Source organism: Hypomesus nipponensis, chromosome 27, assembly GCF_054491055.1.
Source record: "Hypomesus nipponensis isolate SF chromosome 27, ASM5449105v1, whole genome shotgun sequence".
Lineage (NCBI taxonomy): Eukaryota > Metazoa > Chordata > Actinopteri > Osmeriformes > Osmeridae > Hypomesus > Hypomesus nipponensis.
Window position 1 is genome coordinate 1,927,126 of NC_140387.1, and position 26,937 is coordinate 1,954,062.

At 51.2% G+C, this 26,937-nt stretch overlaps 2 protein-coding genes across 3 annotated transcripts; one reads left to right on the plus strand and one right to left on the minus strand.

Moving 5' to 3' along the window:
* The first annotated feature begins 312 nt into the window (after positions 1 to 312).
* Positions 313 to 3,524, plus strand: adra1ab (adrenoceptor alpha 1Ab). The gene is made up of 2 exons (XM_084694254.1): positions 313 to 1,207; positions 2,980 to 3,524. Exons 1-2 carry the CDS (start codon positions 313 to 315, stop codon positions 3,522 to 3,524), a joined length of 1,440 nt encoding a protein of 479 aa, XP_084550380.1.
* A 1,343-nt stretch (positions 3,525 to 4,867) lies between these two features.
* dpysl2b (dihydropyrimidinase like 2b) lies at positions 4,868 to 25,655 on the minus strand. Of its 2 annotated transcripts, none has more exons than XM_084693726.1 (14): positions 25,245 to 25,655; positions 16,315 to 16,403; positions 15,777 to 15,961; positions 14,977 to 15,141; positions 14,435 to 14,496; positions 12,665 to 12,745; positions 12,096 to 12,164; positions 11,865 to 11,985; positions 11,386 to 11,542; positions 10,925 to 11,066; positions 10,640 to 10,810; positions 9,358 to 9,537; positions 8,964 to 9,132; positions 4,868 to 8,272 (listed from the first exon to the last, which is right to left on the minus strand). In XM_084693726.1, the coding sequence occupies exons 1-14, from the start codon at positions 25,503 to 25,505 to the stop codon at positions 8,181 to 8,183; spliced, it is 1,944 nt and encodes a 647-aa protein (XP_084549852.1). In that variant the 5' UTR covers positions 25,506 to 25,655; the 3' UTR covers positions 4,868 to 8,180. The 2 variants fall into 2 exon arrangements, with proteins under 2 accessions (XP_084549852.1, XP_084549853.1); XM_084693727.1 differs by lacking the exon at positions 25,245 to 25,655 and adding an exon at positions 23,570 to 23,885.
* Between the last annotated feature and the right edge of the window lie 1,282 nt (positions 25,656 to 26,937).

Sequence of the window (26,937 nt, forward strand, 5' to 3'; positions counted from 1 at the left end):
TTTTCATCTGAAAGATCTGAGCCTTGGATGGTGACTTGTCTGTTTGATCCCGTCTCTTCAACCTCCATCTGAATTCTTCTCCTCAGGCACGTGGATCCGTCTCGCTGGTCGTACCTTTGACAACATTCCTCCGTCGGTGACATCATGGCGTCAACTCTCGGGCGTAACCTCCTGGTGTTGAAGATCTGGGGGTGATAAGCAAGGAGGGTAACCTTGCCGTGAGTTTTGAAGACACAAGATGGCCACATAGCATCCACGCTGAACCGGAAGACGGCTTAACGCACCGACCGAGCCTTCGAGAACCCTCCGACAATGGTTCCTTGGGGAGAGAACGCGAGCTCCGCCTCCGAAGGCTGCCCCAACTGCAGCTCCGCCTCCGTCTTCTCCGAGATCCGCGTTGCCAAGGCGATCACCCTGGGGCTGGTGCTGGGGGTGTTTGTGGTGTTCGGCGTCCTGGGCAACATCCTGGTCATCCTGTCGGTGGTGTGCCACAGCCACCTGCGCTCCGTCACGCACTACTTCATCGCCAACCTGGCGGCCGCCGACCTCCTCCTCAGCTCTGCCGTGCTGCCCTTCTCAGCAGCCTCGGAGGCGCTGGGCCGCTGGGTGTTCGGCCGGACCTTCTGCGGCGTCTGGGCTGCCCTGGACGTGCTGTGCTGCACCGCCTCCATCCTCAGCCTGTGCGTCATCTCCGTGGACCGCTGCCTGGCCGTCAGCTACCCGCTGCACTACCGCTCCATGTCCACCAGGGGGCGAGGCCTGGCCGCCGTGGCGGCCCTGTGGGGGGTGTCCGCCGCCATATCCGTGGGGCCGCTCTTCGGCTGGAAGGAACCGGATCCCGAGGACGAGACGGTGTGTCGGATCACGGAGGAACCCGGCTACGCCCTGTTCTCCGCCCTGGGCTCCTTCTACGTCCCGCTGGCCGTCATCCTCGTCATGTACTGCCGGGTGTACGTGGTCGCCCGGCGGCAGGGCGGGAAGAAGGAGGGGATGCAGGCGGAGGGGGTGGCGCTCAGGGTCCACCGGGGGAAGGCTTCGCGGGAGGAGGGGCAGGAGGAGGAGGGGGGGGCCGGAGGGCGCCGGTGGACGTCCTCGCTGGTGAAGCTGCTGAGGTTCTCGCGGGAGAAGAAGGCGGCCAAGACGCTGGGTATCGTGGTGGGGTGCTTTGTCCTCTGCTGGTTGCCCTTCTTCCTGGTTCTACCCATCGGTGGGTATCCCACAATGCATCATTCATCATACCGAAGGAAGTGTGGCTTGTGGCTAGACAAGGCTTGAAGGGAAGAGAGTGCGAGCAACTAGACTGAGAGTAGACCTTCTAACGTGTAGCTCAAAGTGTAAACAAGTTCAAACTTTCTGCGTAGTAACAGCATGTCTATCTGTCATGGCTCTTCAGGATTGATTGGCGATGTGTTGTTTTTGGTCTGGTTTTTTTCTTACATTTACACGTACATTTATGCATTACAAAAGAGCAGAGTTCACTGATCATAACACTGAGGTTGTTACACAACACTGCAAGCAGCCAAAACATGAAGCATACATTGTGAAAAACTAAACAAGTGCCAAAAGGAAGACCCATAAGAGCATGCAGTTATACAAGTTACAAATTAAAACAACATGAACCCCAAAAAGTGCAAGACTGTAGAAGAACAATCAACAATCTTAATAGAAGATTCTCTATCCAAGTGTCTAAAAATATACCCCTGCCCCTCAACTCCACTGAAGCGTTAAATGTAAATCCCATCTTCTGAGCTGAGGCAAAATCGAATAGAAATTAGAGTATTGATGGAAAGGCAGAGAGGAGGGAAGTTGCTTGGTTCCATTTGCAACCTATTTGCTTAAGTTCTTTCTGCCACAGTGAACAATGCAACAATGTCAGAGGCCACCGATTTAGGAAAGAATTCTTCATGAAATACCATCGACTGGTTTCGGTTTCAAAACGACCTCAGGAGCGATAGTAAAAACACTATGGCATCACACAGATCACGCTTCTGTACGAGAAGTACCGGCTCTTAGAATCGTAAGCGATCATGTCGTATTTTGGAATTGGACGATAACGGATTCTGGGTCACCGAGGTTGCGATCTCTGGGCCGTGAGGGTCCCTTCACGTCTGAGGAAGTGATTAATGGTCGAGCGGGACAATGGTTACAGGGGCAGAATGGTTGCGGAGACTGTAATTTCCTTGATGAAGGATGAGACTAATCTGAAATGCGAGTTATGGAGATGAAGGTCAAACTCATCATCTGAAGATTAGCGTTGATTAGTCTCCACATCGTGTGTGGTTCTGTACTTTGTTCCAGGAGGTGAAAATGCGGCCATTCATGAAATTAGGCTCCAGAGAAGGACTGGATTCATTTCTTTGGCACGTTCTAGGTGATTTCAAATGTCTGTAATATACTTTAGCTATGTTGGTCTACACACCAGGAAATGTATATTCAGACACACACACAAACACGTACACCCAATGCTATTAACTATGTAGTGTGTTTTTCTTCTTCTATGGTACACCAGCAATTCAATTCCTGGAAACAAAACAAAGCATTGGTAGGAATAACAGGCTAATGCTCAGGGAGAAAATGGAATGAGCCAACCGCGACTCATTCCTTTATTCTAAAAACCCATTACAGACAGCAAACATACAGGGCTTGATGGGCGGTAACCTTAGCCTTGACGGTCCATCACTCCTTACAACTTGCAGCAAAGCAACAGGAGAACAATATTAAACAGCATCCAGTCATACAGACATTCAGAACACGCAGTAAAACATACTGAGTACCTTGAAATTCAGATTTTTGTGCTCAGTTCTTTCAAAACGTTTTTTGTTTATGAAACCTTGAAATAGTTTAATGCAGTTTTCAGTACTGGCATTTACACTACGCACAGCCAGGCACGCACAAATCAACGTATTTTGCTTTGAAAGATTTAGGATGCTCTAGAAGTGGTGTAACTGTGTGTGTGTATGTGCGTGTGTGTGTATCCAGGCTCTATCTTCCCTGACTACAGACCTTCTGACACCATCTTTAAGATTACCTTCTGGCTGGGTTACCTCAACAGCTGTATCAACCCCATAATATACCCCTGCTTCAGCCAGGAGTTCAAGAAGGCCTTCCAGAACGTTCTCCGCGGTCACTGCCTCCGCAGAGTGGGCAGGAGCCCCTCCCACACCTCCAGCCCCGGCCCCTTGACCCTCCACCGGTCCCCTCCTCCACCCTCCCCCAGCCCCTCTGCCTCCTCCACCCCCCACCCCGGGGCTCCCTCCCCGGCCTGCCTGCCCTGCTGTTGGAGGGCCCCCTCCGGCTCCTCTGGTTCCTCCGGTTCCCTGGCCCCGCCTCGTTCCCAAAGCGCCCGCGTCCACAGCAAGAGCCTTCTGAAGGCGTGGTGCTTCGCGGCGGGGGAACGTTCCGGTTCTTCGCCGGAGAACCCGCGCCCAGACCCCTCAGTCTCCGGGGCTCAAACCACCTCCTGTCACCTACTGTCACTGGGAGGCGGGGCGGAGGCGGGGTCTAACACGGAAGTATGGCTCTGACATTTCACAATAAAAGTCCCCGGCGACGTTTTACGAGCGGGGAAGCGAGAGTGAAATTGACGAGGGGTGAGGCCCTCTCCCTAACCTAGAGCGAGCGGCTCAGACTGGGTGATTACATTTGCGGCTAGACTGGAGGAATGAGGCGCTCTAGCTTCGGGGGGAACATTGCATTACATGAGGTTGTATTCTGTCTCAATGGGAAACTAGACAACAGTGACTCATGGTTTTCTAACCCCGGTCACGTAAACGACAAAGTAAATGACAATGTTTGTTTTCTGAGATCGCCAGACACCAGCCCTCAGCTTGTGAAGGACACAATATTTATGACAAGCCGTCTTTAAGGGACTAGGTGTGCAGTGTGTATGTTAATCAATGTAGCCTACGTGCTCGCTGTCAGACCGGCAACCGTGTTGTGCACGTGGCAGAGGTCTTTCTGTGCTCTGTGGCAACAAGTTCCACCTCGTGAGGATTGAAAACATCCAAAGACACACCAAACTCCCTGCTTCCTCACACCGTGCTCCATGGCGGATTGTTGATGTGTAGAAGTCTGCTTTGCAGGGTGACAGGTTTTAACATTTACAACTGCTGGACGTCAGATTTGCTTACTGTAATTTTGCAAGCTCTGGGAGTCAGGTGCAAAAAAAAATGACGTTGTGTCCTTGGGCAAGGCACTTCACCTTACTTGCCTCCGGGGGAATGTCCCTGTACTTAATGTAAATCGCTCTGGATAAGAGCGTCTGCTAAATGTAAATGTAAGCTGTATAGGATGTTGTGGGGGGGAATCTGGAATCAAAGATCGTTATGAAACGTTTTAAATGTCTCATCTGTTGTTACAATATGTAGCCCTCATCACCCTCTCTTGGCTAATCCCCCATTGGTGAAAGTGAACTTATCTCCATTACGAGTTGATATTAGCTAATTACTGATTGGTCTAGTTAAGAAACCGTGAGTCATTACTAAACCAGTGCAGTCATGAACATGTTCAGTCAGTTACTGTCTTAGTAGTTGCTTGTAGAGAACAGTGTCCAGCAAATGGAAGATTTTACCTAGCAGGCCTTTGGCTATGCCGCCTCCTTGTGTCAGAAAAGAGAATTACACACAAACTTTCTTGTGTCCATCGTGTTCCAGCCGTCCCCGACCCGAGGAAGATTATTAGCTCAAGTTCTCAGTCAATAGAACATAAAAAAGTAAGCTATGCTGATAGCGTAGCGATGTTTCTTGCTTTAAGTCTACAGGCTTCAGAAATCGTGTTCATTATGTTACCTTCTGTGTGGATGCTCTCCTCTGGGTGTGAAATTTGAAAAGAACGACAACAAAAAAACAAACAATCAAGACTCGGAGCCTCGATTATTTTTCATGTTTAATCCTTTGAAATCATTTGTTTTTACATAACTGTCCATGGGGCCGGACGCTCCACAGACTGGAAGCAGCCCAAATGCCCCACGGCCATCAAGACAAACACAATCACACAGTTTTCACTTTCACGATAGGGCGGGCAGGGGGGTGCGGGGTGTTAAGGAGAGCACGGGGGCGGGGTGCGGGGGTGGGGAGGGGGGTGGGGTTAAACAGCGTTAGCAACCTCAGACCTACAAGCTTCTCTCTCCTCCCTCGGCGGTTTGCTTACATCACGTACAGTATTAGCGCGGCATAGAAAAAACACCTAGGGTGACAGAGCGCAAAAGGAATGTGTGTGTGTGTGTGCTCGCGTGTGTGTGTGTGCTCGCGTGTGTGTGTGTGGACGCGGAGGGGACGCTGCCGTGGCGACGGCGGCCGGTGGTTAACGTGGAGGAGTGGGTGAATACTTCAGGCTTCCCCAGACAGGGGGGGGGGGGGGAGGAAATGGCACTCTGGAGCCCTTGGAGGATTCTAGAACACCTGAAGCCCGAACCTTCTGAATGATGTCACTTAGGGCCAATGGGCTCTGGGTCTGACTGTGACATCTAGACCAACAGCCTGTTCCTATATATATATAGTACCAGTCAAAAGTTTGGACACATGGGAAAATGTGTCCAAACTTTTGACTGGTACTATATAAAATACGGATATCAATACCAATTGGTATATACCAATACCATTCTATATATATACCGAGGCTGTTACAGGGTGATATCCCCTTGTTCCAGAGAAGCAGGGCAGGGTAAGGGAGTGTTGGATAGAATCACTGCAGCCATTCCAGACGTAAGACTGTTGTTCTAATAGCACCGGGTCTGGAGTGGTTGCCACGGGCAACTTCCGATCTGACACAGGGTTGCCATGACAAACAAAAAAAGTAAGCCCAGGGTGACACAAGGGCCCCGTAGTCACGACAACAGACGGCAACAGTGGAAAAGCCAGAGAAGGAGTGAGGAGGAAGGGAGGGCGGGGGAGAGAGGGTGGATGGGGGGACTAGCAGAGACATACTTTAAGTCTCAGGAGAATTCTCCTCCCTGCCAAATCGTATTTGTGCTTGAGCAGACTGCCTCCTCAACCACAGAGTCCAGAGTGGGGAAAAGCCAGAAAATCAGGACGGGAGGGTAAACTCTCGCATCCCCTCCGTTTGAGAAATATGCATTTGAAAACACCAAGCAAGCGAAACGGACTCATGCTGAAGAGATGCCACAATGCCGTCCCAGGACAGGGAGGAAGAAGAGAGCGGGAAAACCACCTGACGCGATTCAAGCACTGAAATTAACGTTAACGACCGTCAAAAAACGTGAATCATAAATCACAATCGCCAACGCGAGTGGTTCTGAGATCTGTGAGATGGCTCCCTCCCTGGGCAGGGTGAGATGACCCAGGAGTCGCAGTGTGTGTCGTGTGACGTGTGTGTGTGTGCAAACTTGTATGCGTGAGTGTGTGTGTTAGTGCGTGTGTTTGTGTGTTGGTGTCAGTGTGAAAGAGAGAGCCGGCGATGGAGCGTTGCTCCGTCTGAAGTCATCCGGAGAGAGGGGACAGGCTCTGCGGAGCAACATCTCACCGACGGGGGAAGATGAACACACTGGGAGGAACCGCCTCGCGCAATGAAAACCAGACGCACGGTCGGAGCGAACAGTCGTTGGCATCGATCCAGGCCATGTCAGGGACCAGCCAGGCAAACAGGTGTAGCCCGGGCCTCACGCACTAACACAGCACACCAGCTAACACAGAACCTCACATCTCCCTCCAAACATTAGTAGTGTTCAGCCCTTTGGCACCTAACGACAGAATCGTGACACTAAAATACCGAGATATCGACAACGGCGAACAAACTCTACGTCTCTAAAATATATCACACGGTTTTTCTCTCTACAGGAACACCACTCGTGGATCACGCAAGAGCAAAAACTGGCACCTTTGCATCGGTTAAACCTGGCTACCTTACACATATATGTTACATCCTTCTCTTACCACAATAAGAATAATACAAATAATCAAACTACCAGTACAACGTCGGTGGGTTCAGGCACCTGAAGAGGAGAGAGGGAAGGGCTGAATGCGAGATGCGAGAAAATGGAGGCGCATGAACATGCATCTTCCTACCCACTGCTATCTTTAAAACACTGCAAGGATCTTTGAATATTCTTCCCTCTAATGGTTAGGGGTGGGGCAGCACCAGTTTAAGGCGGGTGATATTGTGGCGGTGGTGTTGTAATCCACTCCTATTCCTTCCTAGCGACTCTCCAAGTTCTACCAGTTGTTCAGGTCACACGTAGGTCCTGAGAAGGCCCTGCTGTGGAACACGATGGAACACGGCGTTCTACTCGGAGCCGGTTGAGGGTTCTGATTCCGCTGGCGTTCCAGAACGTCCCACCGCTACGGAAGACCCACTGCAGCTTCCAAAGAATTCAAGTGGTTTGGCAGGACGGAGGGAATGTCCCTAGAAAGTCCCTCTATCTCCCCCAAACATCGCGCTGTACAGCACCATACAAGGCTGTACCGAGTTCTTCGACCTAGAACACAAGGCTGTTGTGCAGCCTCAAAACCTTTCTTGGATAAATACACTCCATCATAGCCAGTGTTGAACTGATTAAATCTACGCTAACTGATGACACTGGAGAATTTAAAACAGGACGCCAGCTACTGGTGAATGATCAAAGCCTTATCCCTTTCCAAATCCACAGCACAGTGTTGTGAACCATGCCTACTGTTTGAAACATCATGACAACATACCCATTACACCATCTCAATTTGTTTACCGTGCGTCTAAAAACTACAAAGATGGAGGACGGAAACGGAAAGCATGCCAGTCATGTGACGTCGATTCCTCCCTGTGTTAAATCTGCCCAGTCCAGCCTGACTGAACCCCATCTGTTTACGACATAAAAATAAAGACAAACAATCAAAAGAATCATGGCAGGTAGAAAGTACAGTATAAAACACTAAATAATACAGTCAAAAGTGCTCAAATAAAGGTGTGTTGTTGTAGTTTTCTGCTTGTTGTTGTTCTTCGTATGAGGCAACTCTTCTCTAGGGGTCTTCGTCGGGACAGGGGGGATTGGATTGAACAGGGGGAAGAGATGGGGGGGGGGGGTAAAAGAGGGGGTGAGGGTAGAAGTGGAGGTAGAGGAGGGGGCGGTTCTTCAGGCACTGTGGAGGGCGTGGCTCTAGATGTAGAGGTGGTTTCTGGTCTCCCCCCCTCCCCCAGTTCCTGAAGCCCCTCCTCTTTACCCACCCCCCCTCCCAGCCAATGGGAGAGCTTTAACCCAGGCTGGTGATGTTGGCTCTGCCCCCGGGCGGAGCCACGATGCGCTGGGTGTTTCGACGGGGGATGTTGTCATCGACTTGGGCACCTGGAGACACAAGACAGTCAATCTGACTACCGTGTTTCCATGCCAACATCATCCAGTCACAATCTGACTACCGTGTTTCCATGCCAACCTCATCTCTCAGCATTGACAGTGAAATATCAATCTTCCTGAAATAGGAAGCTTTACCCGTAAGATATTGTTCCGCTCAGTTTCATTCCCGTAGATTCGCACTGAATTTAAAAGCTTTTTCTTTTAAACAACTTTACCCAAGACAAAAAAAGCATTTTCTTTTAACCGTCGGGCTGTCTCACACCCCCCACAACCCGACGGTAAAGTTGTCGCAGCACAACGATGGGTCGTTGTGAACCTTATTTAAGGGTTTGTAAGGAACTTACTTACAAAATTCAATATTTTTTTACGGAACAATTCCATATTCTAACGGGACGATTCCGATTGGTACGCCGAGGTTGTCAGCCCTAGATGAGAGTGTTACTGACCAGACAGACTGAAGCCAGACTGGTGCAGGTTGTCAGCCCTAGATGAGAGTGTTACTGACCAGACAGACTGAAGCCAGACTGGTGCAGGTTGTCAGCCCTAGATGAGAGTGTTACTGACCAGACAGACTGAAGCCAGACTGGTGCAGGTTGTCAGCCCTAGATGAGAGTGTTACTGACCAGACAGACTGAAGCCAGACTGGTGCAGGTTGTCAGCCCTAGATGAGAGTGTTACTGACCAGACAGACTGAAGCCAGACTGGTGCAGGTTGCGGACCGGCTGACCGGCTGCCTGTTTGGCAGGTGAGGTCTTGGCAGAGGAGGCAGGGGTCATGGTCTTGGGAGTGACGGACACCTCGCAGACTGGCCCGTCGTAGAGACCCCGAGGGACCCCCCTCAACTCAGCCAGCTGGGGAGGACAGGAAATGACATCAGCGACTCGACATCACACAGAACATGCTGGTATTTTGTGACACGAGTGGATGGTGGACAGGGAAAGCAGAATTCACGTTGGAATCCTTCACACCTCACACTGTCTGAGGGGTCGATTTGACCCTGAAGATAGCAGAGAGAGAGAGAACTCGTACCCTGCTACACTGAGTCCTGGTTCAGGTGTTAAACACCGAGCTCTTACCCTGCTGCGGGCCTTTATCCTCTTGTACACATAGTCGGGGAAGGGCTTGCGGGCCACGAAGCGTCCGGAGCCCTCGGTGGTGTGCAGGGTCCCCTCCTCCAGGACGATCCTGCCCTGGCTGATCACCACCAGGGGGGCACCGCGCACCTCCATGCCCTCAAAGATGTTGTACTCCACTGCCTGGGGGGGGAGGGGGGAGGGGGTGGGAGGGTTCATATGAGGAGGGGTCAGATATGCGCGTGATACGTCATATATACAGCTGCCTAAATGATGTCTTGCCCTTCTTTGCAAAGATGTCCTTGTTGTAAAAAAAGAAACATTTATGTGAATAAAAGACACAACATTTAATCTAATCACCTCGTGACTTTTTGATGGGAGCCAGTGAGTGTGTGTGTGAGTGTGTGTGTGTGTGTGTGTGTGTGTGGGTGTGTGTGGGTGTGTGTGGGTGTGTGTGTGTGTGTGTGTGTGTGTGTGTGTGTGAGTGTGTGTGTGTGTGTGTGTGTGAGTGTGTGTGTGTGAGTGTGTGTGTGTGTGTGTGTGTGTGGGTGTGTGTGTGTGTGTGTGTGAATCTGAGTGACCGCCCTCCTAAAAGCTACTGACTGTGTGGTCATGGTAAGCTGGCTGCTTCTCCAGTCCTCAGAACAGCATGAGGTCACAAGCCGCTCCCACACACACACACACACACACACACACACACACAGTAAATGACCAGTTTTCCCCTCATGCATTAGTCCATTTCCTGACCAAGCGGAAAGACAGGAACCATAGAATGAGGACAGCAGTGTGTCTAATTGCTCACACACACACACTCTCTCACTCACTGTCTCTCTCTAATTTTCCCTCTCTCTCTCTCTCTCTCTCTCTCTCTCTCTCCCTCTCTCTGTCTATCACACCTACAGTAATTTCCCTGTTAACAAACCACAATTACATGTTCCAGAACTCTGGCAGAAATCCAGCATGACATCACTCCCCGAGAAGACCACACCCTCCCACTGGTGTTCTCAACCAATCAGACGCACTCACCAGTCATATGACCATAAATAGCCCAATATGGAAGGTCATTAAAAAACATATTTACCTCTCACTATACTCCCCAGTGTTGACTTTGGACACTTCTTGTTTTAACTGGAACTATCGATGACATAACTGGGTAGTGTTGTTACAGCTTAGAGTGTCTGTCGTAACACTTTGTACTCTTCTGGTGAACTAGAAACTAGAAACACGTTTTTTGTTGATGTAGATGTGTTCTGTCAGGGTGTGTTGTCTGCAGAGCGTGACCTACAGAGTTGTGGCTCTTGGCTGAGATGATCTTGGTGACGTCGGGGTCCCACAGCACCAGGTCTGCGTCCGAGCCCACGGCGATGCGGCCCTTGCGGGGGTACAGGTTGAAGATCTTGGCCGCGTTGGTGCTCGTCACCGCCACAAACTGGTTCTCGTCCATCTTACCGGTCACCTGGAGAGGACCCGAAAACAGGAAGGACGTCACGTAACGCAGTCCTCCCGTAAGCCACACACCAGGTACCGTATCCCTGTTGTGGCAGGCCGACAGGCTGGCACAGACACCCACCACACACTTGTCCCAGATCAGAGACATCCTCTCCTCGGTGCCGTTGGTGCCCTCGGGGATCAGGGTGAAGTCGTCCTTGCCCACGGCGCGCTGGGCGGTGTTGAAGGGGCAGTGGGCGCTTCCTGTCACCTGCAGGTCCCCACTGGAGAACAGAGCACAGGGTCAGGGGTCAGGACAGGGTCTCTCTCTCTTTCTCTCTCTCTCTCTCTCTCTCTCTCTCTCTCTCTCTCTCTCTTTCTCTCTCTCTCAGTATGAAAAAGGACCAAGAAATCAATCTAAAAGAAGGAAGTATGACTTGACTCCAGTGTTTGAGGCGTTTGTGTATCAGGTAAGACGAGGAGAGTGAAGCTATGACAGCTCTTTCCTGTGCTCATCCATCTGAGCTCGTCCCCTCGTAGTCATCCACGTCCCCCTAGTCGCCCCCTGCATCCCGGAGGAGGCTGAAGGAGTCCCAGTCTTACCAGGAGAGCAGGGAGTTGAGGTAGTCGGGCGTGGTGGGGTCGGGGCTGAGGGGCGGGGAGGTGACGTAAGCGGCGGCCTTCGCCCAGTTCTTGCTCCAATAGTGTGAGCCGTCTGTGCCCAGGCTGGCCGTGATTGGCTCCCCGTACACCACGGTGCCTACAGAGAGCCAATCAGCACACATGACCCAAGACTGTACGGCCAATCAGCACACACGACACAAGACAGTACGGTCATGCGCATACCAGCCTTTCTCAACCCTGGTCCTCAGGAGACCCCCCCTTCCCTGCATGTTCTAGATGTTTCCCTGCTCAAGTCATCATGGATCACTGAGTCATCATCAAGCTCAGTAGAAGCCTGTCAAACACCCGTTCGTTTGAACCAGATGTGCTGGAGTAGGGAAACATCTAGAACATTAACAGTGGGTTTCCCAGGACCATGTTAGAGGAACGCTGTTCTAGAATGTTCCAAGGCGTCTCACCCTTCTTCCGGGCCTGAGCGATGACATCGGCGGCGCTCTTGCTCATCACCTTGGTGATGTAGAGGGGACAGTTGGTCTGATTGGCCACCGTGACGGAGCGGTTCACAGCCTCTGCCTCCACCTGGAGAGAGAGAGGGGGCGTGTCAGCGGGCAGGCGTGACGAGGGGGGGGGGGGTGGGGGCGGGGTCAGAGAGGATTCTGGGTAGAGCTGAGGAGAGACGGTGGTCTTACCTCCTCAGGACGGCTCAGGACGTGACCCTCGGGCCCTGTGATGCCCTGCTCCAGAATACGATGCTGCTCCTGTAGGGGTGGAGGGGGAGAGGGGAGGGGAGGAGGAGAGGGAGAGGGGAGGAGGAGAGGGGGAGAGGGGAGGAGGAGAGGGGGAGAGGGGAGGAGGAGAGGGGGAGGGGAGGAGGAGGAGAGGGGGAGGGGGGAGGGAGGAGAGGAGGAGGGGGGAGGGGGGAGGGGGGAGGGGGGAGGGGGGAGGGGGGAGGGGGAAGGGGGGAGGGGGAGGGGGGAGGGAGGAGAGGAGGAGGGGGGAGGGGAGGAGGGGAGGAGGGGAGGGGAAGAGGAGAGGGGGAGGGGAGGAGGAGAGGAGGAGAGGGGGAGGGGAGGAGGAGAAGGGGAGGGAGTCATGTGTAAAGAAGTTCCGACTGGCCAAATTACACCACTAACCTTGATGAATATTCATCAGCTTCTGTTCACCAATAACTCTGTATATACCCCCTCTCCCCCCATGTCCATACATCCATACAGCACCACCATCTGAGTGTGTCAGTGACCAGTGAGGAGCATCTCACCTCAGCCACGATGTCTCCGTTCTCTGCGTGGACCTGAGCAACGGCTCCCAGGTCTCTGATGACGCTGAACACCTCGTACACCTGAGGAACACATCAGAGGGGCTTCAGCTGCAGCACCCAGCACAGGAGACCTTCTACAGTGAGGTTCTACAGGAGACCTTCTACAGTGAGGTTCTACAGGAGACCTTCTACAGTGAGGTTCTACAGGAGACCTTCTACAGTGAGGTTCTACAGGAGACCTTCTACAGTGAGGTTCTACAGGAGACCTTCTACAGTGAGGTTCTACAGGAGACCTTCTACAGGGAGGTTCTACAGGAGACCTTCTACAGTGAGGTTCTACAGGAGACCTTCTACAGTGAGGTTCTACAGGAGACCTTCTACAGTGAGGTTCTACAGGAGACCTTCTACAGGGAGGTTCTACAGGAGACCTTCTACAGTGAGGTTCTACAGTGAGGTTCTACAGGAGACCTTCTACAGTGAGGTTCTACAGGAGACCTTCTACAGTGAGGTTCTACAGTGAGGTTCTACAGGAGACCTTCTACAGTGAGGTTCTACAGGAGACCTTCTACAGTGAGGTTCTACAGTGAGGTTCTACAGGAGACCTTCTACAGTGAGGTTCTACAGTGAGGTTCTACAGTGAGGTTCTACAGTGAGGTTCTACAGTGAGGTTCTACAGGAGACTTTCTACAGTGAGGTTCTACAGTGAGGTTTTACAGGAGACCTTCTACAGTGAGGTTCTACAGGAGACCTTCTACAGTGAGGTTCTACAGGAGACCTTCTACAGTGAGGTTCTACAGGAGACCTTCTACAGTGAGGTTCTACAGGAGACCTTCTACAGTGAGGTTCTACAGGAGACCTTCTACAGGGAGGTTTTACAGGAGACCTTCTACAGTGAGGTTCTACAGGAGACCTTCTACAGTGAGGTTCTACAGGAGACCTTTTACAGTGAGGTTCTACAGGAGACCTTCTACAGGGAGGTTCTACAGGAGACCTTCTACAGTGAGGTTCTACAGGAGACCTTCTACAGTGAGGTTCTACAGGAGACCTTCTACAGTGAGGTTCTACAGGAGACATTCTACAGGGAGGTTCTACAGGAGACCTTCTACAGTGAGGTTCTACAGTGAGGTTCTACAGGAGACCTTCTACAGTGAGGTTCTACAGGAGACCTTCTACAGTGAGGTTCTACAGTGAGGTTCTACAGGAGACCTTCTACAGTGAGGTTCTACAGTGAGGTTCTACAGTGAGGTTCTACAGTGAGGTTCTACAGGAGACCTTCTACAGTGAGGTTCTACAGTGAGGTTCTACAGTGAGGTTCTACAGTGAGGTTCTACAGGAGACTTTCTACAGTGAGGTTCTACAGTGAGGTTCTACAGGAGACCTTCTACAGTGAGGTTCTACAGGAGACCTTCTACAGTGAGGTTCTACAGGAGACTTTCTACAGTGAGGTTCTACAGGAGACTTTCTACAGTGAGGTTCTACAGGAGACTTTCTACAGTGAGGTTCTACAGGAGACTTTCTACAGTGAGGTTCTACAGTGAGGTTCTACAGTGAGGTTCTACAGGGAGGTTCTACAGTGAGGTTGTACAGGGAGGTTCTACAGTGAGGTTCTACGGTGTGGTTCTACAGGGAGGTTCTACAGTGAGGTTATACGTGTGGTTCTACAGTGAGGTTCTACAGTGAGGTTCTACGTTGAAGTTCTACAGGGAGGTTCTACAGTGGACAGGAAGTCCAGGGCAACAAAAAGAAAACAAATGACACAGGAAGTCCTACCTGAGAGTCAGTAAGCTGGAAAACATCCTTATAAGCCAGGTAGACAAGGAAAGAGTTGACACCTGAGAAAATAAGGGATGAGTCAAAGAGAGGGATAGAGGTCTGGAGAGAGACAGAGAGAGAGAGAGAAAGAGAAAAAACAAAAAACAGGCCTAACAAATCTAAATATAGACAGAGATGAGGAGGAAATCACTAATCCTGGTCAGGGTCCAGCCCAGAGGCTGTCACTGACTCAGGCCCTAGTCTGGTCGGGTGTTCAGATGCCTGAGCGGTTAGGGAGTCGGGCTATTAATCAGAAGGCTGCCGGTTCAATTCCCGTGTGTGCAAAATGCGGTTTTATTCTGGGTAAGGCACTTCGCCCTACTTGCCTCGAGGGGAATGTCCCTGTACTTACTGTAAGTCAGTCTGGATAAGAGCGTCTGCTAAATGACTAAATGTAAATGTCTGAGGTCTCCTCCGGGGTAGGGGAGGTCATCCTAACTGACTCAGGCCCTAGTCTGAGGTCTTCTCCGGGGGAGGGCAGGTCGGCGAGGTCGTCCTACCGTGGTCCTTCACCAGCGTCTCCATCTCCTCCTGGACGCCCTTGTGCCACTCGGTCACGTCCACGTGGAGGGAGAAGTCACAGCAGGACTTGCTGCTGGCCCAGTCCAGCCACTGCTCAAAGGCAGAAATTAGGCTGGTCCCTGGCTCCGGGACGACGTGGTCCACTACACACACACACACACACACACACACACACACACACACACAGTGTATTAGTAGAACATCAACCCTCAGTAATACTATTTCTCGTTAGCTGAACACCCCCCTAGTTGAGACCCACTTCCTGTCTGTCATCCCCCTAGTTGAGACCCACTTCCTGTCCTGGTGCTGTGGACACACACACACACACACACACTGAGAGACACGGGGAACAGGGGCTACTTGGAAACACTCTGCTGACTCATCTAGGAGTGACATGGCTGTGGTATGGTGATGTGATTAGAGGGACAGAGAGAGACAGAGAGAGGAGGCTGTGCAGAATGCCTCCCTCCTGCTCGCTTCTCCACGCTCAGCACATTGTGGCACGCTGGTATGTCTGACGGCTGCAGATCTTTTAAAGGACCGCAGGGCCTGTGAATGTACTTCAAAAAGTACTCGTGGGAGACATACTTTAATATCATCTAAGTCTGTGTGTGTGCATCTAATAATGAAAATGTAATCATTTACAAGACGCTTAAAAAACAAAACAAAAAAAACAAACAGATATTTTAATTGGAGTACTGAGGGGATCTGAACCTGTGTCCTATTGACCCAGAGTCTGACGCTCTAACCACCGAGCCGTGTGAGACGTGTGACTCACGGATCATGGTGGTGCCCCCTGCCAGGGCGGCCCGGGTCCCCTGGTAGAAGTCGTCGGCGGCGACCATGCCCCGGTCGGGCATCTGGAAGCGAGTGTGCACGTCGATGCCCCCTGGCATCAGCATGCGACCGTGGGCATCGATGGTCTTCACCCCGCCTGGCACAATCAGGTTCTCACCGATTTGTCTGAGAGGAGGAGAGAGGGAGGGAAAGAGTGAGAGGAAGAGAGAGGGAGTGAGAGAGAGAGAGAGAGAGAGAGAGAGAGAGAGAGAGAGAGAGAGAGAGAGAGAGAGAGAGAGAGAGAGAGAGAGAGAGAGAGAGAGAGAGAGAGAGAGAGAGAAAAAGAGAGAGGAAGAGGGAGACAAGCAAGGGGGACGGAGGGAAAGAGAAAGAGGAAGAGAGAGAGGGATGGAGGAGCATAAAAGAGGGTGTGTGAGTGAGACCGAGCCGTCCTCTGAGTGACAGATGGAGGAGCAGTGTTTACATTCTGGACTGTAAGTGCGTCTGGAGTGCCCTCGACTCCCAGAGAGTAAACTCACTTGATGAGCCCGTCCTCCATATACACGTCGGCGCAGAAGGACTGGTCATCGTTCACGATCTTCGCCCCCTTAACCAGCAGGCGCTCGCTCTGAGGGACGACAAGGAAGACCAAGATCAGGCTCCAAACACACACACACACACACACACACCCTCTCGTAATAACATCAACTTTGTGAGCAACACGAACCAGCTCCTTCTGATGAAGCCCTTGATGACCCCCAGGGGGAATCAGACCCAGACAGAGAGATGACACTAGCTCAGGACGGCTCCTTGTGAGGGAGCCCAGACGGGAGAGTGTTGTGTTTCTGTGTGGAGCGGAAACGTCAACGGACTTGCCACTCGTTGCTTATATTATAAAACCCTGAAATATTCCTGTGAATATCCTAGGGTTCCCAGTCCCTTTGGAACCCTCCTCCCCCCTGTTCCCCCCTCCTCCTCCCTCTCCTCCCCCTCCCTCTCCTCCCCCCTCCCCCTCTTCCTCCCTCTCCTCCCCCCTCCCTCTCCTCCTCCCCCCTCCTCCTTCCCCCTCCCTCTCCTCCCCTCTCCTCCCCCCTCCCCCTCCTCCCCCCCTCCTCCTCCCCCTCCTCTCCCCCCTCTCTTCCTCCCTCTCCTCTTCCCCCCTCCCCCCTCCTCCTCCCCCCTCTACTCCCCCCTCTCCTCCCCTCTCCTCCCCCTCCTCCCTCCTCTCCTCTCTTCTCCTCCCCCCTCCACACCTTCCTCCCCCCTCCCCCCTCTCCTCCTCCCTCCACACCTTCCTCCCACACACCCTGGTCAGTAGAGGCCCAGGCTGGTCCCAGGGCCTCCTGTGGTGGGCGGGGCTGCCCTGGGATGTGCTGTGTCATGCAGCCTCGCTCCCCCTGCCTACAGTGAGCAGCACACTGAACAGTGAGTCCTCCCTCTGTGTTTTATGGCTGCACCAAACTGGACTCTGTTCTGCTGGCTGCTGATGAATGGGGGGGGGGGGGAGTGCGGGCAGGGAGGGTGAGGGGTGGCCATGATTTGTGTGCATTTCATTTGCCATTCTCCTTCTCTCTTTCACACACGCAGAGGCACTCACACACACACACACACACTCACAAACACACACACACACACACACTCACAAACACACACACAACACAGACAAAGAACAGAGCCGTTGGCCCGACACCAGGTTCCTGAGGCAGGATCAACAGGGAGGAACGCATGTGTGAAGGAGTGGAGAGGAGGAGGAGCAGAGAGGAGGAGAGGAGGAGGGAGGAGAGGAGGAGAGGAGGAGAGGAGGAGGAGTAGAGGAAGAGAAGAGGAGGAGAGGAGAGGAGGAGGAGGAGGAGTAGAGGAAGAGAAGAGGAGGAGAGGAGGAGGAGAAGAGGAGAGGAGAGGAGGAGGAGGAGAGGAGGAGAGGACGAGAGGAGAGGAGGAGGAGAGGAGGAGTAGAGGAAGAGAAGAGGAGGAGAGGAGTAGACAGGAACAAAGGACACTGATGAAGCAGGATTGAAGGAGTTTGGCCTTTCCTTAACAGTAACACACAAAATTGTGTTTCGCTGCTAAGCACCATGCCTCGTTTCAGACTGGCGAACAGAACAGGATTATATCTCAGCAGCAGAATGAAGGGCATTTTACAAAAGGATACTCAACTCGCTAGCTAATTCTAGCCTTGCACAAATGATGAGGGGGGGGGGGGGGGGGGGGAGAGAACTGGAGAGACAATGACTCGCGGGAGAGTCCGCCCACGGACACGCCCCCGACAGTATCCCTGATCCTGACTGGCTGACGGGATACAGGTCATAATAAAGAAGCAATCAGCATGCAGACAGAGCTTACAATCAATCATCCACACACCCCCTGGATGCTGCCTCCGTGTGGGACTGGGATGGGGGGGGTGGGGGGGGGCGGGTCCTTGTTCTCCTGACTACCCACACACCTCCCCTCCACCCTACCCCTCCCTCCCACCGTGGCCCTGGTCGGCCCTCTGAAAGGGGACGGGCGCGACCCTGGTCACGGGGCCCCGGGCATCCTCCACAAACAAAGAGCTCTCTGTTCGAGGTCCTGCCTGTAGCGTGCCTCCTAGCCAGCCAGCCAGCCTGGCCCCGGCAACGCTCCCAAAAGGGGCTCGACACCCCACCCAGCACCCCACCCAGCACCCCACCCAGCACCCCACCCAGCACCCCACCCAGCACCCCACCCAGCACGCACTACAGACACCCTGTCTTCCCCCTGTCCCTGTCATACTTCCATGTGTTTCTTTTTCCCCAAACGCCCCGGCTGGCCTGGAATCTCAGTCGGCCGGTGATGGCATATGTGCAGAGACACAACCCATCGGACACACACAGAGACACACACAGACACACACACACACAGTGTTAGAGAAGAGTCTGGCACATAGCACGCATGCAGCTGTCCTGTTCGAGGCCTGATTTGAACAGCGGCGATGAAACCGCTACAAATGGAACATGATGTTATCACACATCTATGGGGACTTGGCCCTCGCATCAAGAGTCTGGCTTGGGTTCATCTTCTAGCAACCACGTCATCTGCAGAAGCTATGACCTCATGGCATGGTCGTAGCCTAGCTACGTAGCTAGGTAGCCTAGGTCATCTGCAGAAGCTATGACCTCATGGCATGGTCGTAGCCTAGCTACGTAGCTAGGTAGCCTAGGTCATCTGCAGAAGTTATGACCTCATGGCATGGTCGTAGCCTAGCTAGGTAGCTAGGTAGCCTAGCTTTGCGCAGTCAAACGTTCAAACACAACGCCTCAGAAACTGTTTCTCTTTTTGATGAAAGCGCTGTCACATGCATCTTATCCACTGCTGCCAATAATAGCAGCAGTCTTTGAAGATGAAACCGCATCTCTAACTCCAAACATGCGGTCTACTGGATTCAGGAGTTATGAATGGTCAGTCATGACAGTGACCTTTCCTGCATGGGAACCATGACAACCTCACACAAACAGGAAGTACACCGGCCTTAACACCTCATGCTCCATATAACTAGCTCTTCAACTCGTCATCGATTTGAGCACGATAACATCAATGATGCATCTAGTATTCATGAAAGCTGTCCTTGTCAAGTGCCTCTCCATAGGCGGACGACTATTGAATGATATGAAAATGATAGACTGAGAGAGTGAGGAAGGCATTGATCAGCTCTCTCTCGCCCCCCCCCCCTCTCTCTCCCTTGCTCTATCTTTCCTCCCTTCCTCTCCCTTGCTCTCTCCCCCTCCCTCTCTCCCCTTTTCCTCTCTCTCTCCCCCCCCTCTCTCTCCCCTTCTCTCTCTCTCTCTCTCTCTCTCTCTCTCTCTCTCTCTCTCTCTCTCTCTCTCTCTCTCTCTCTCACAGATCGATCCAGAGGATCATGTGACAGCATGCTCGGTGTTCTGTCGGATCTTCGGTCACACAGGGAGAAATCGAAACCATTAGTGAACGGGGACAAAAGCTACCGATGATGACCCAGCATGTTGCCGATGTCCAATCAGAAGGCAGGGGCTGTACGCTCGCTGGGGGTGTGGTGTGTGGAGAGCGGAACAACCCCCATCTGAGGACTTGAACCTCCGCATGAGGGAACCAGGGAGGGTGACCAGGTAGATGCAAAAACATATTTTATACTCAAAGTATACTTCAAAGCATACTGCTTATTAAAGCTTTTAGTGAGTATGTGAACATACCAAAACAGTGCAATTACAATAAGTACGCTTCCAATTGTGTGGAAAAAAGATCAATGTCATGAAAATGTATTAAGCTTCATTTGATAAGTTTAAATTCGATTTGTGTCTCTTCTTTTTGCCATTTGGGCGTAGAGACAAACTACCTGGGATGTGAAGTTTAGGTAGGAAAGTGTCCACCCAGCCCAGAGTCAAATCCAAATCAAATTTGAAGTATAGCTTTGGCATTCCTTGTAAAAAGAGGGCACCACATACGCCCATAGAACTGCACATAAACCAACCTAAACCCTCAAGGAAGACAAGGAAAAACTCCCAGAAAATTAGGACAGTGACTTCCAGGAGAGGGGTTCAACTGTTCTCCCCAACCCCTGTCATGGTCACCTCTCCTGGGATGACCCTCCTCTCACCCCTGGGTCAGACCCTGGAAGTGGATGTGCGACTGTAGACCCATCCACCACGACCTCCCTTAATCTAACCGGGCAGGCGTGCAGATTTAGAAGCATGGATTTTGTTGAGACAACAAGCTGGCTTAGATGTGGCTCCTGATCCTCTTAGAGATTCGCTTGTTGGTCTGCGAGCTGCCTGGAGCAGAGGCAGGGCTGAGAATACCAACTGCTTTCTAACTATAGTGTCATCCTGTGGGCGGGATCTGACAGTGTGTTCACACACACCTGTTCACACGGCGGGCTTCCTGAACCGGGGGGAAATCCTAGATTATTTCTGAGGAAAGAGAAAACTGAAAGAAAGAACGTTCTTGGCAGGCGTTGCGTTTGGTAGAGGTGCTTTGTGTTGTGAGTGAAGGTGGAATGTGCGAGGCCCCATTGCATTGTGGGATAGGTGACAATGCTGGGGGGGGGGGGGGTGCTATTTAAACACCCTCCATTTGAACTCTGAGGTAATATGTGGTGTCAGATCTTATTCATGAGGAATCTGGAAGGTCTGAATGTTCTGACCAAAGCCCCAGGTGGTGAGATTCAGGGTGACATTCATATTTGATGAGAGCTTCCTGAGGTGTCACGCTCCCCTGCCTGGCTGTGCAGCTGACCGCCTCAGACCCTACCCCCAGCCTCAGCCCCCAGCCTCAGCCCCCAGCCTCAGCCCCCAGCCTCAGCCCCTACCCCCAGCCTCAGCTCCAGCCTCAGCCCCCAGCCTCAGCCCCTACCCCCAGCCTCAGACCCTACCCCCAGCCTCAGACCCTACCCCCAGCCTCAGCCCCCAGCCTCAGCCCCTACCCCCAGCCTCAGCCCCCAGCCTCAGCCCCCAGCCCCTACCCCCAGCCTCAGCCCCCAGTCTCAGCCCCCAGTCTCAGCCCCTACCCCCAGCCTCAGCCCCCAACCACAGCCTCAGCTCCAGCCTCAGCCCCCAGCCTCAGCCCCAGCCCCTACCCCCAGCCTCAGCCCCAAACCCCAGTATGCATGGGTGCATGGGTATGCGTGTGTGAATGCGTGTATATGTGTGCTGGGGTTGCCGGAGCAACGTCTAGGAAACTGAACATTCGGATCTAATTATGTCGTCATCCAAAAAGGATGACAGAAATTGGATTAACTTGCAGAACACGGCTTTGAGTTTCTAGCTCATAGAAGATGTGCACGGTCATACAATAAATGATCTCGTCTATTCACTATATATCATTCTGTACTGTAATTGGCTACTTTAACTAAAATAGAAATTGCAGCCAATTTAGTGATTAAGTAATCACTGCTTGACCTGAACCGTACGGTTCAGATTTGAACCGTACAGATTTGGCGACTCCAGTTTCCTCCAGTACCTGGCAGGAACCGAAGTGCGAGAATTGAAACGAACGAACGAATCACTGAGGATTCAGTGTGTTTGTGATCCTACTTACGCAGCCTGTGTAACACACCGTGTAGAACGCGTGTGTGCGTTCTACACGGTGTGTTACACAGGCTGCGTACTACACTGCAGCACATCGTGTGTTACAAGCCCCCTGAGTACACACACACACACACACACACACACACTGCATGGATTCTGTTGATGTGGGAGAGATGGCAAAGATCGATGCTTTCCGCCACAGAGGTGTGGCACGAACACACACATAACCACGGACCCACCCATGCGCAGACACACACACACACACACACACACACACACAGACACTCTACTGTATTTACAGCATCAAACAGTTGAACTGTCTTCTATTTTACTCTCTCTTTTCTTTATCCATTATAATGCTCCTCGTCGTTTATCTACCTCACGGGATGGAACACAACACAGTAGCAACACCAGGCCAGAGACGGATGAATAACGGCTGGATCATAAGCACCGCAACATGACAGACCGTTTGCATGTTGGACTGAAAGTGCGTGTGTGTGTGTGACAATCAGACACAGTTTCTCCTCGGTTTCAGAGTCTACACAGCACTGAATGAGTTAGTGGCTTAGGCCAGACCAGGGCCAGTTGTGGCGGCCAGTCAAGACAACCAGCAGGGGTAACCCAGCCAAAGGCTCAATTCAGTTCAATTCAAAAAAAAATCTCGAGGACATGCAATAGAACGAGTAGGTAAAATGAATGGGGACGCTCTCCTAAAACACAGACATTAGCCGTCCCTAAGGGCTACAAAAAAACAAAACGGAGATTAAAAAAAAAACAATGAACGTTTCGGTTCACAACAATATTGCATACGGGCAGACAACGAGGGTCCGTGGTTGTCTCTTTTCGGCCGTGCTCCCTTCATTAGGCTGAGAGGAGGAAGGAAATAGGACCCACCGCCCCCCTTCTCCTCTCCATTCTCCTGTTTCCATTGCTAACGCTATTCTCTCCTAGCCTAGCCTACTTTTCAGTGATTTCTGCCGTGTCTGGGCAATTATCCAGGGGAGAGACAGGGCTTCTCCCGCAGTCCAACAAAGAACAAAAAACACCAACGGAACTCTTTGTGCCCTATTAATCCAACCGGGTTTTCCAAAGTGGCATTCGCTCCCGGAAAAAAAAAAATCCTAACCCGACATGGGTATAGCGGATGGGCGGATGCAGGACAATCTATTGCATTTTCTCCGCCACCCGTTGGCAAGCGGTAACAGTAGGTGCCGGCCAGTCAGACACACTGCCTAAACAAAGAACATCGGCGTGAAAAAGGATGAAGTCGTTTGCAAGGCAAAACGTCATACAGTGGCAATGTTTTTTATGCAAAACCACAAACGATGAATGCATGATTTATGTCCTATGGCAAATCTTACGTCAGCCGGGCCCTGTATGGTACCTGGTCAAAGACGAATAACAGCTGAGTTATTCATCTTGACGACGAAAATCTGCACTTGTCTCGAAATACATGCTTTGAAAACCCTCCATGTCTTCCTTGTAGCATTGTAATCTGAATGCACAGCTATGCATCTTCTGACCGTTCAGATTGCAAAATGCTCTTGCAAATATGTATTATGCTATGACAGGAGCCTATTTGGCCCTTCAGAGATGCGAGCAGGATGCATAACCTATCACAGCTGATGCAAACAGGTCGCCCATCTCTGCTTGTAACTAGTTTATGACGCCCTAATCTGGACCACATCTCAAGACCAGCGACCCAGTCTGACTCAGGGTTACTGAGACTATGACCACTCATCATTTCACTCAAAGGAATAACGTGTTCCCGACTCACTGTGATGCGAGGGATATTCTTCTTGCCCTGATAGCCAGACATCTTCGCCGTTCAGTTTTCGCTGCTCTGCACTGCCGGGTATCAACAGAATGGGATGTTCACGGTATTGCGGTATATGCCCGGTAGATTAGGCCGGTTGAGAAACAATACTTTAAAAAAGCAGAAGATAAATAGCAGCGATGAGAGGGTACGATTCCGGTAGCGTCCGTGTGTGGTGGAGGGGGCGGGCTAAGCTCGCAGAATCGGGGTAAAGAATCTGAACTCCAAACCGTGTCCTCTCCTCCTGATCTCCGCCGATGCACCAAACCGAGCCAGACGGATTCAGACAAGGAGGAAGGGAGGGGCTGGCTCTCCACGAGGCTTAGGGTGCATGCGCAATGCCCCGCCCTGCTCCGATCCGATCCATTGAGAAGTCGTTGTGTGCTGTCTCCGTTGCTCTGCCCCTGGTTGGGTACTAGATTACAGAAAGTACAGGGCATCCCAAGCAGTTCCTATAACCGTTTAAAAGTGTACACGGGAACTTTCAGTTACCATAGTTTGTTACAATAACACAATAGTTCAAACTGTCAGTGTCATTTTCTGCCCCCCCCCCCCAAAAAAAAAAAACATACCCAACGTGACCTAAAAAAAACTTATCTTACCCTGGAGAAAGTGTGATAAAAGGGTGTGTCAGTCACACGAGGCCAACATGTCTGCATACATATGAAATTGTGATTGATTGTTGCAGTAGTAGCCTACATGGAGGTCAGCGGGGTGGATAAAGAGAAAACATGATGCAACAGGCAATCAAAGCGATTGGTGCAGCTCATGGTGAAGTAGAACATCTGACTGCGGATCAAGAGGTCGCCGGTTCAAATCCCTGTACGTCAACTTGCATAAAAGCGTCCGTTAAGTGAATACACGCAAACGCATATAGGCCTGCTATGTTAGCACATGAACCGACACAGACAACAGGGTAGACAACGTATCCATTCACTGCGAATGGGCAAACGACCTTTCTAAGTAACCGTACAACTATTCAAAGTCGTGATCAGAGTTTTATATGACGGGGTCCGTAGGCCTATATAAAAGTAATGGAGTAAAGGTTTATGACAGGTCGTGCTTTAGTTACACTGCAGCAATCTTGGATCGATCAACTGCCCACCACTCCTTGTTAGGGCGGCACAGGGGTGGGACCGGGCCTTGATGGAGAACGTAGAACTGGCTCAGCATGTGTGTGTGTGTGTGTGTGTGTGTGTGTGTGTGTGTGTGCGTGTGTTGGAACCGCCTCTCACACACAAATCCTGAACAACGATGGGGTCTCGCAGACATGACAGCATGTGAGTGCCAAGGCAACCTACCAAGGCAACCTCACCAAGGCAACCTCAAAACAGGAAGTAGCCCATCTAATGGAGCAGGGGGCTCCGTCCTGTAGGACGTAATGAGCTATTAAATTAGCGTCTAATGGAAAATGGAGGCAAAACTCAATAAAGCCAAATTGACGTCTTGTCAAAAAGCGAAACAACAATGTTTCGACATGAATTGAGACACTGTCGAAAATATTCACATTAAACTATTGCTATATTTTTCCAAAGCTGCGTACTTTATGCCTGAGTTAGAAAGATACATGTGATGGAAAAAGAGACAGAGAACGAGTGATGTTTTTTTTTTCGAGTGACAAAGCACAAAAACTTACCTTGTCATCCAGGTTTTGCAGGGCTTCCTTCCCCGTGCTTTGTCGTATTTCGACCCTCCTCGGCTGGGAAATGTCAGTCTGCTTGTCAATGACCCAACCCTCGGTTTTCCCTTTGCCCGCAGGCAGTGACTCGAAATTCAGCGTTTTGTTATCAGCGGAGCCTTCCACCGGACAGAACATGCCACAGAATTTCTGGCGTGGCTTGGGGCTCCCTGAGCCCATGGACTTGAAGAACGCCGGTACTTCCCCGGTTGTCGACATGGTTCCAATCGGGGGGAGTTTCGGTCGGAAGATCCTTTGAAGCGCAGCTGCTCCTTTGATTAGGCACCCGCGCGCTCTTGGACAGACACCGCCTTGCCGGTTTCAAGCGCAGGTGGTCGCACTATCTACCGTGCTCGCGCTGCATGAAAATCTCTGTTCGGTGTTGAGCTCGAGTTTGAGGCACCACAAATCAATCAAGGTAAGGAAACTCAACAACAGGAAGAAAAAAAATCTAGATTTCCTGTTTGCCTGTTTAAAGAAAAACAAAAAACGAATTATCTACTGGGAAACGGACTGTACACCAGGCTTCAGGTATTAAAGTGGAGATCTAACCACATCTGTTTCAGTTGCTGCTTAAAATTGCTTACTCATTGATGCTGAATGCTGGGTACGTTTACTTTAAATACGACAAAACCCTGCAGGTTTCAGGTCGGGTCCAGTTGCATATGATACATTCAACACCACCGTGAAGCCTTCCCTATTCTGTCAACTAAACTGAGGAGAAATCTGCAGACCTGTTTAGAGGTACTAGAGACTGCGGGAGACACAAGCTTTATCCGGAAATGATGCGTTGCCTTGGACCAAAATTAATGTCAAAATGAATCTTCGTCTAATCGATAGCGCAATAGACACAATGGGCATATTATAGGCTACTGACAGAGGAGCGAAATAGCATCTTGCAAAAAACACAGTTGCTCAACTATTTGTCATATCGCCATTTGTTAGTGTGACAGCTATACTCAAAATTCCCTATTCTGTGGGATGGGGTCAAAAAGGCATTCGAGCACCTTTGAGGGTTCTCCAAGTCACGCCCTGCTTTGCAATGAAGGGCGCTGTCCTTTCAGCACCACCAACCAGCATGCGGTAACCGTCTGGATTGACAGACTGCCGACTGAATAGGTGACTAGTAATGATACTCCGGTGATCGCATACACATTAAAATCCGTGTACTATCTGGATATTAATGAATACTTATGGAATAATGGGATTACATTTTAACGAATTCCACTTCAATCAAACGCATTACGTTCAAACTGTATTTACATTTCATTTTCAATACTTATAAATTAAGTGTTTCATTCTAAAAAGCTTACATTCAAGTAATATTATTCCTTCATTTAATCTTTAAGAATGTTTTTATCAAACAAGGACGCTGTAATTCAAAATGTTACAAACGTAATGCTTACTCTTGGACACAAAGCCATTGGATTCACGATTCAAACCGAGCCAGTTTCCATAACAACATGGCAGCAAATCGCCTGGTCGTGAATCCGTAGGCCACCCGGGGTCCAGTCAGGGCCAGGACCGGGGAGGGTGGCAGGGTGGTCTGGCAGGAGGACGGGCTGAAGGGAGACAACTGGTGGTCCCGACAATCGTAAAAAGCTCTTCTACAAACAAACCCAGATGCAAATGATCGTCCCCGCCAATCGCA

What these genes read in the sequence shown, in the direction of transcription:
- adra1ab (XM_084694254.1), top strand. Translation starts at nt 313, where the DNA reads ATGGTTCCTTGGGGAGAGAACGCGAGCTCCGCCTCCGAAGGCTGCCCC. An exon ending in CTTCCTGGTTCTACCCATCG is followed by an intron (nt 1,208 to 2,979) that starts GTGGGTATCCCA and finishes GTGTGTATCCAG; the next exon opens with GCTCTATCTTCCCTGACTAC.
- dpysl2b (XM_084693726.1), bottom strand. Translation starts at nt 25,505, where the DNA reads ATGTCGACAACCGGGGAAGTACCGGCGTTCTTCAAGTCCATGGGCTCA. An exon ending in CTCAACTCCCTGCTCTCCTG is followed by an intron (nt 11,067 to 11,385) that starts GTAAGACTGGGA and finishes TCTGTTCTCCAG; the next exon opens with TGGGGACCTGCAGGTGACAG. An exon ending in TGATCTGGGACAAGTGTGTG is followed by an intron (nt 10,811 to 10,924) that starts GTGGGTGTCTGT and finishes GGTCCTCTCCAG; the next exon opens with GTGACCGGTAAGATGGACGA.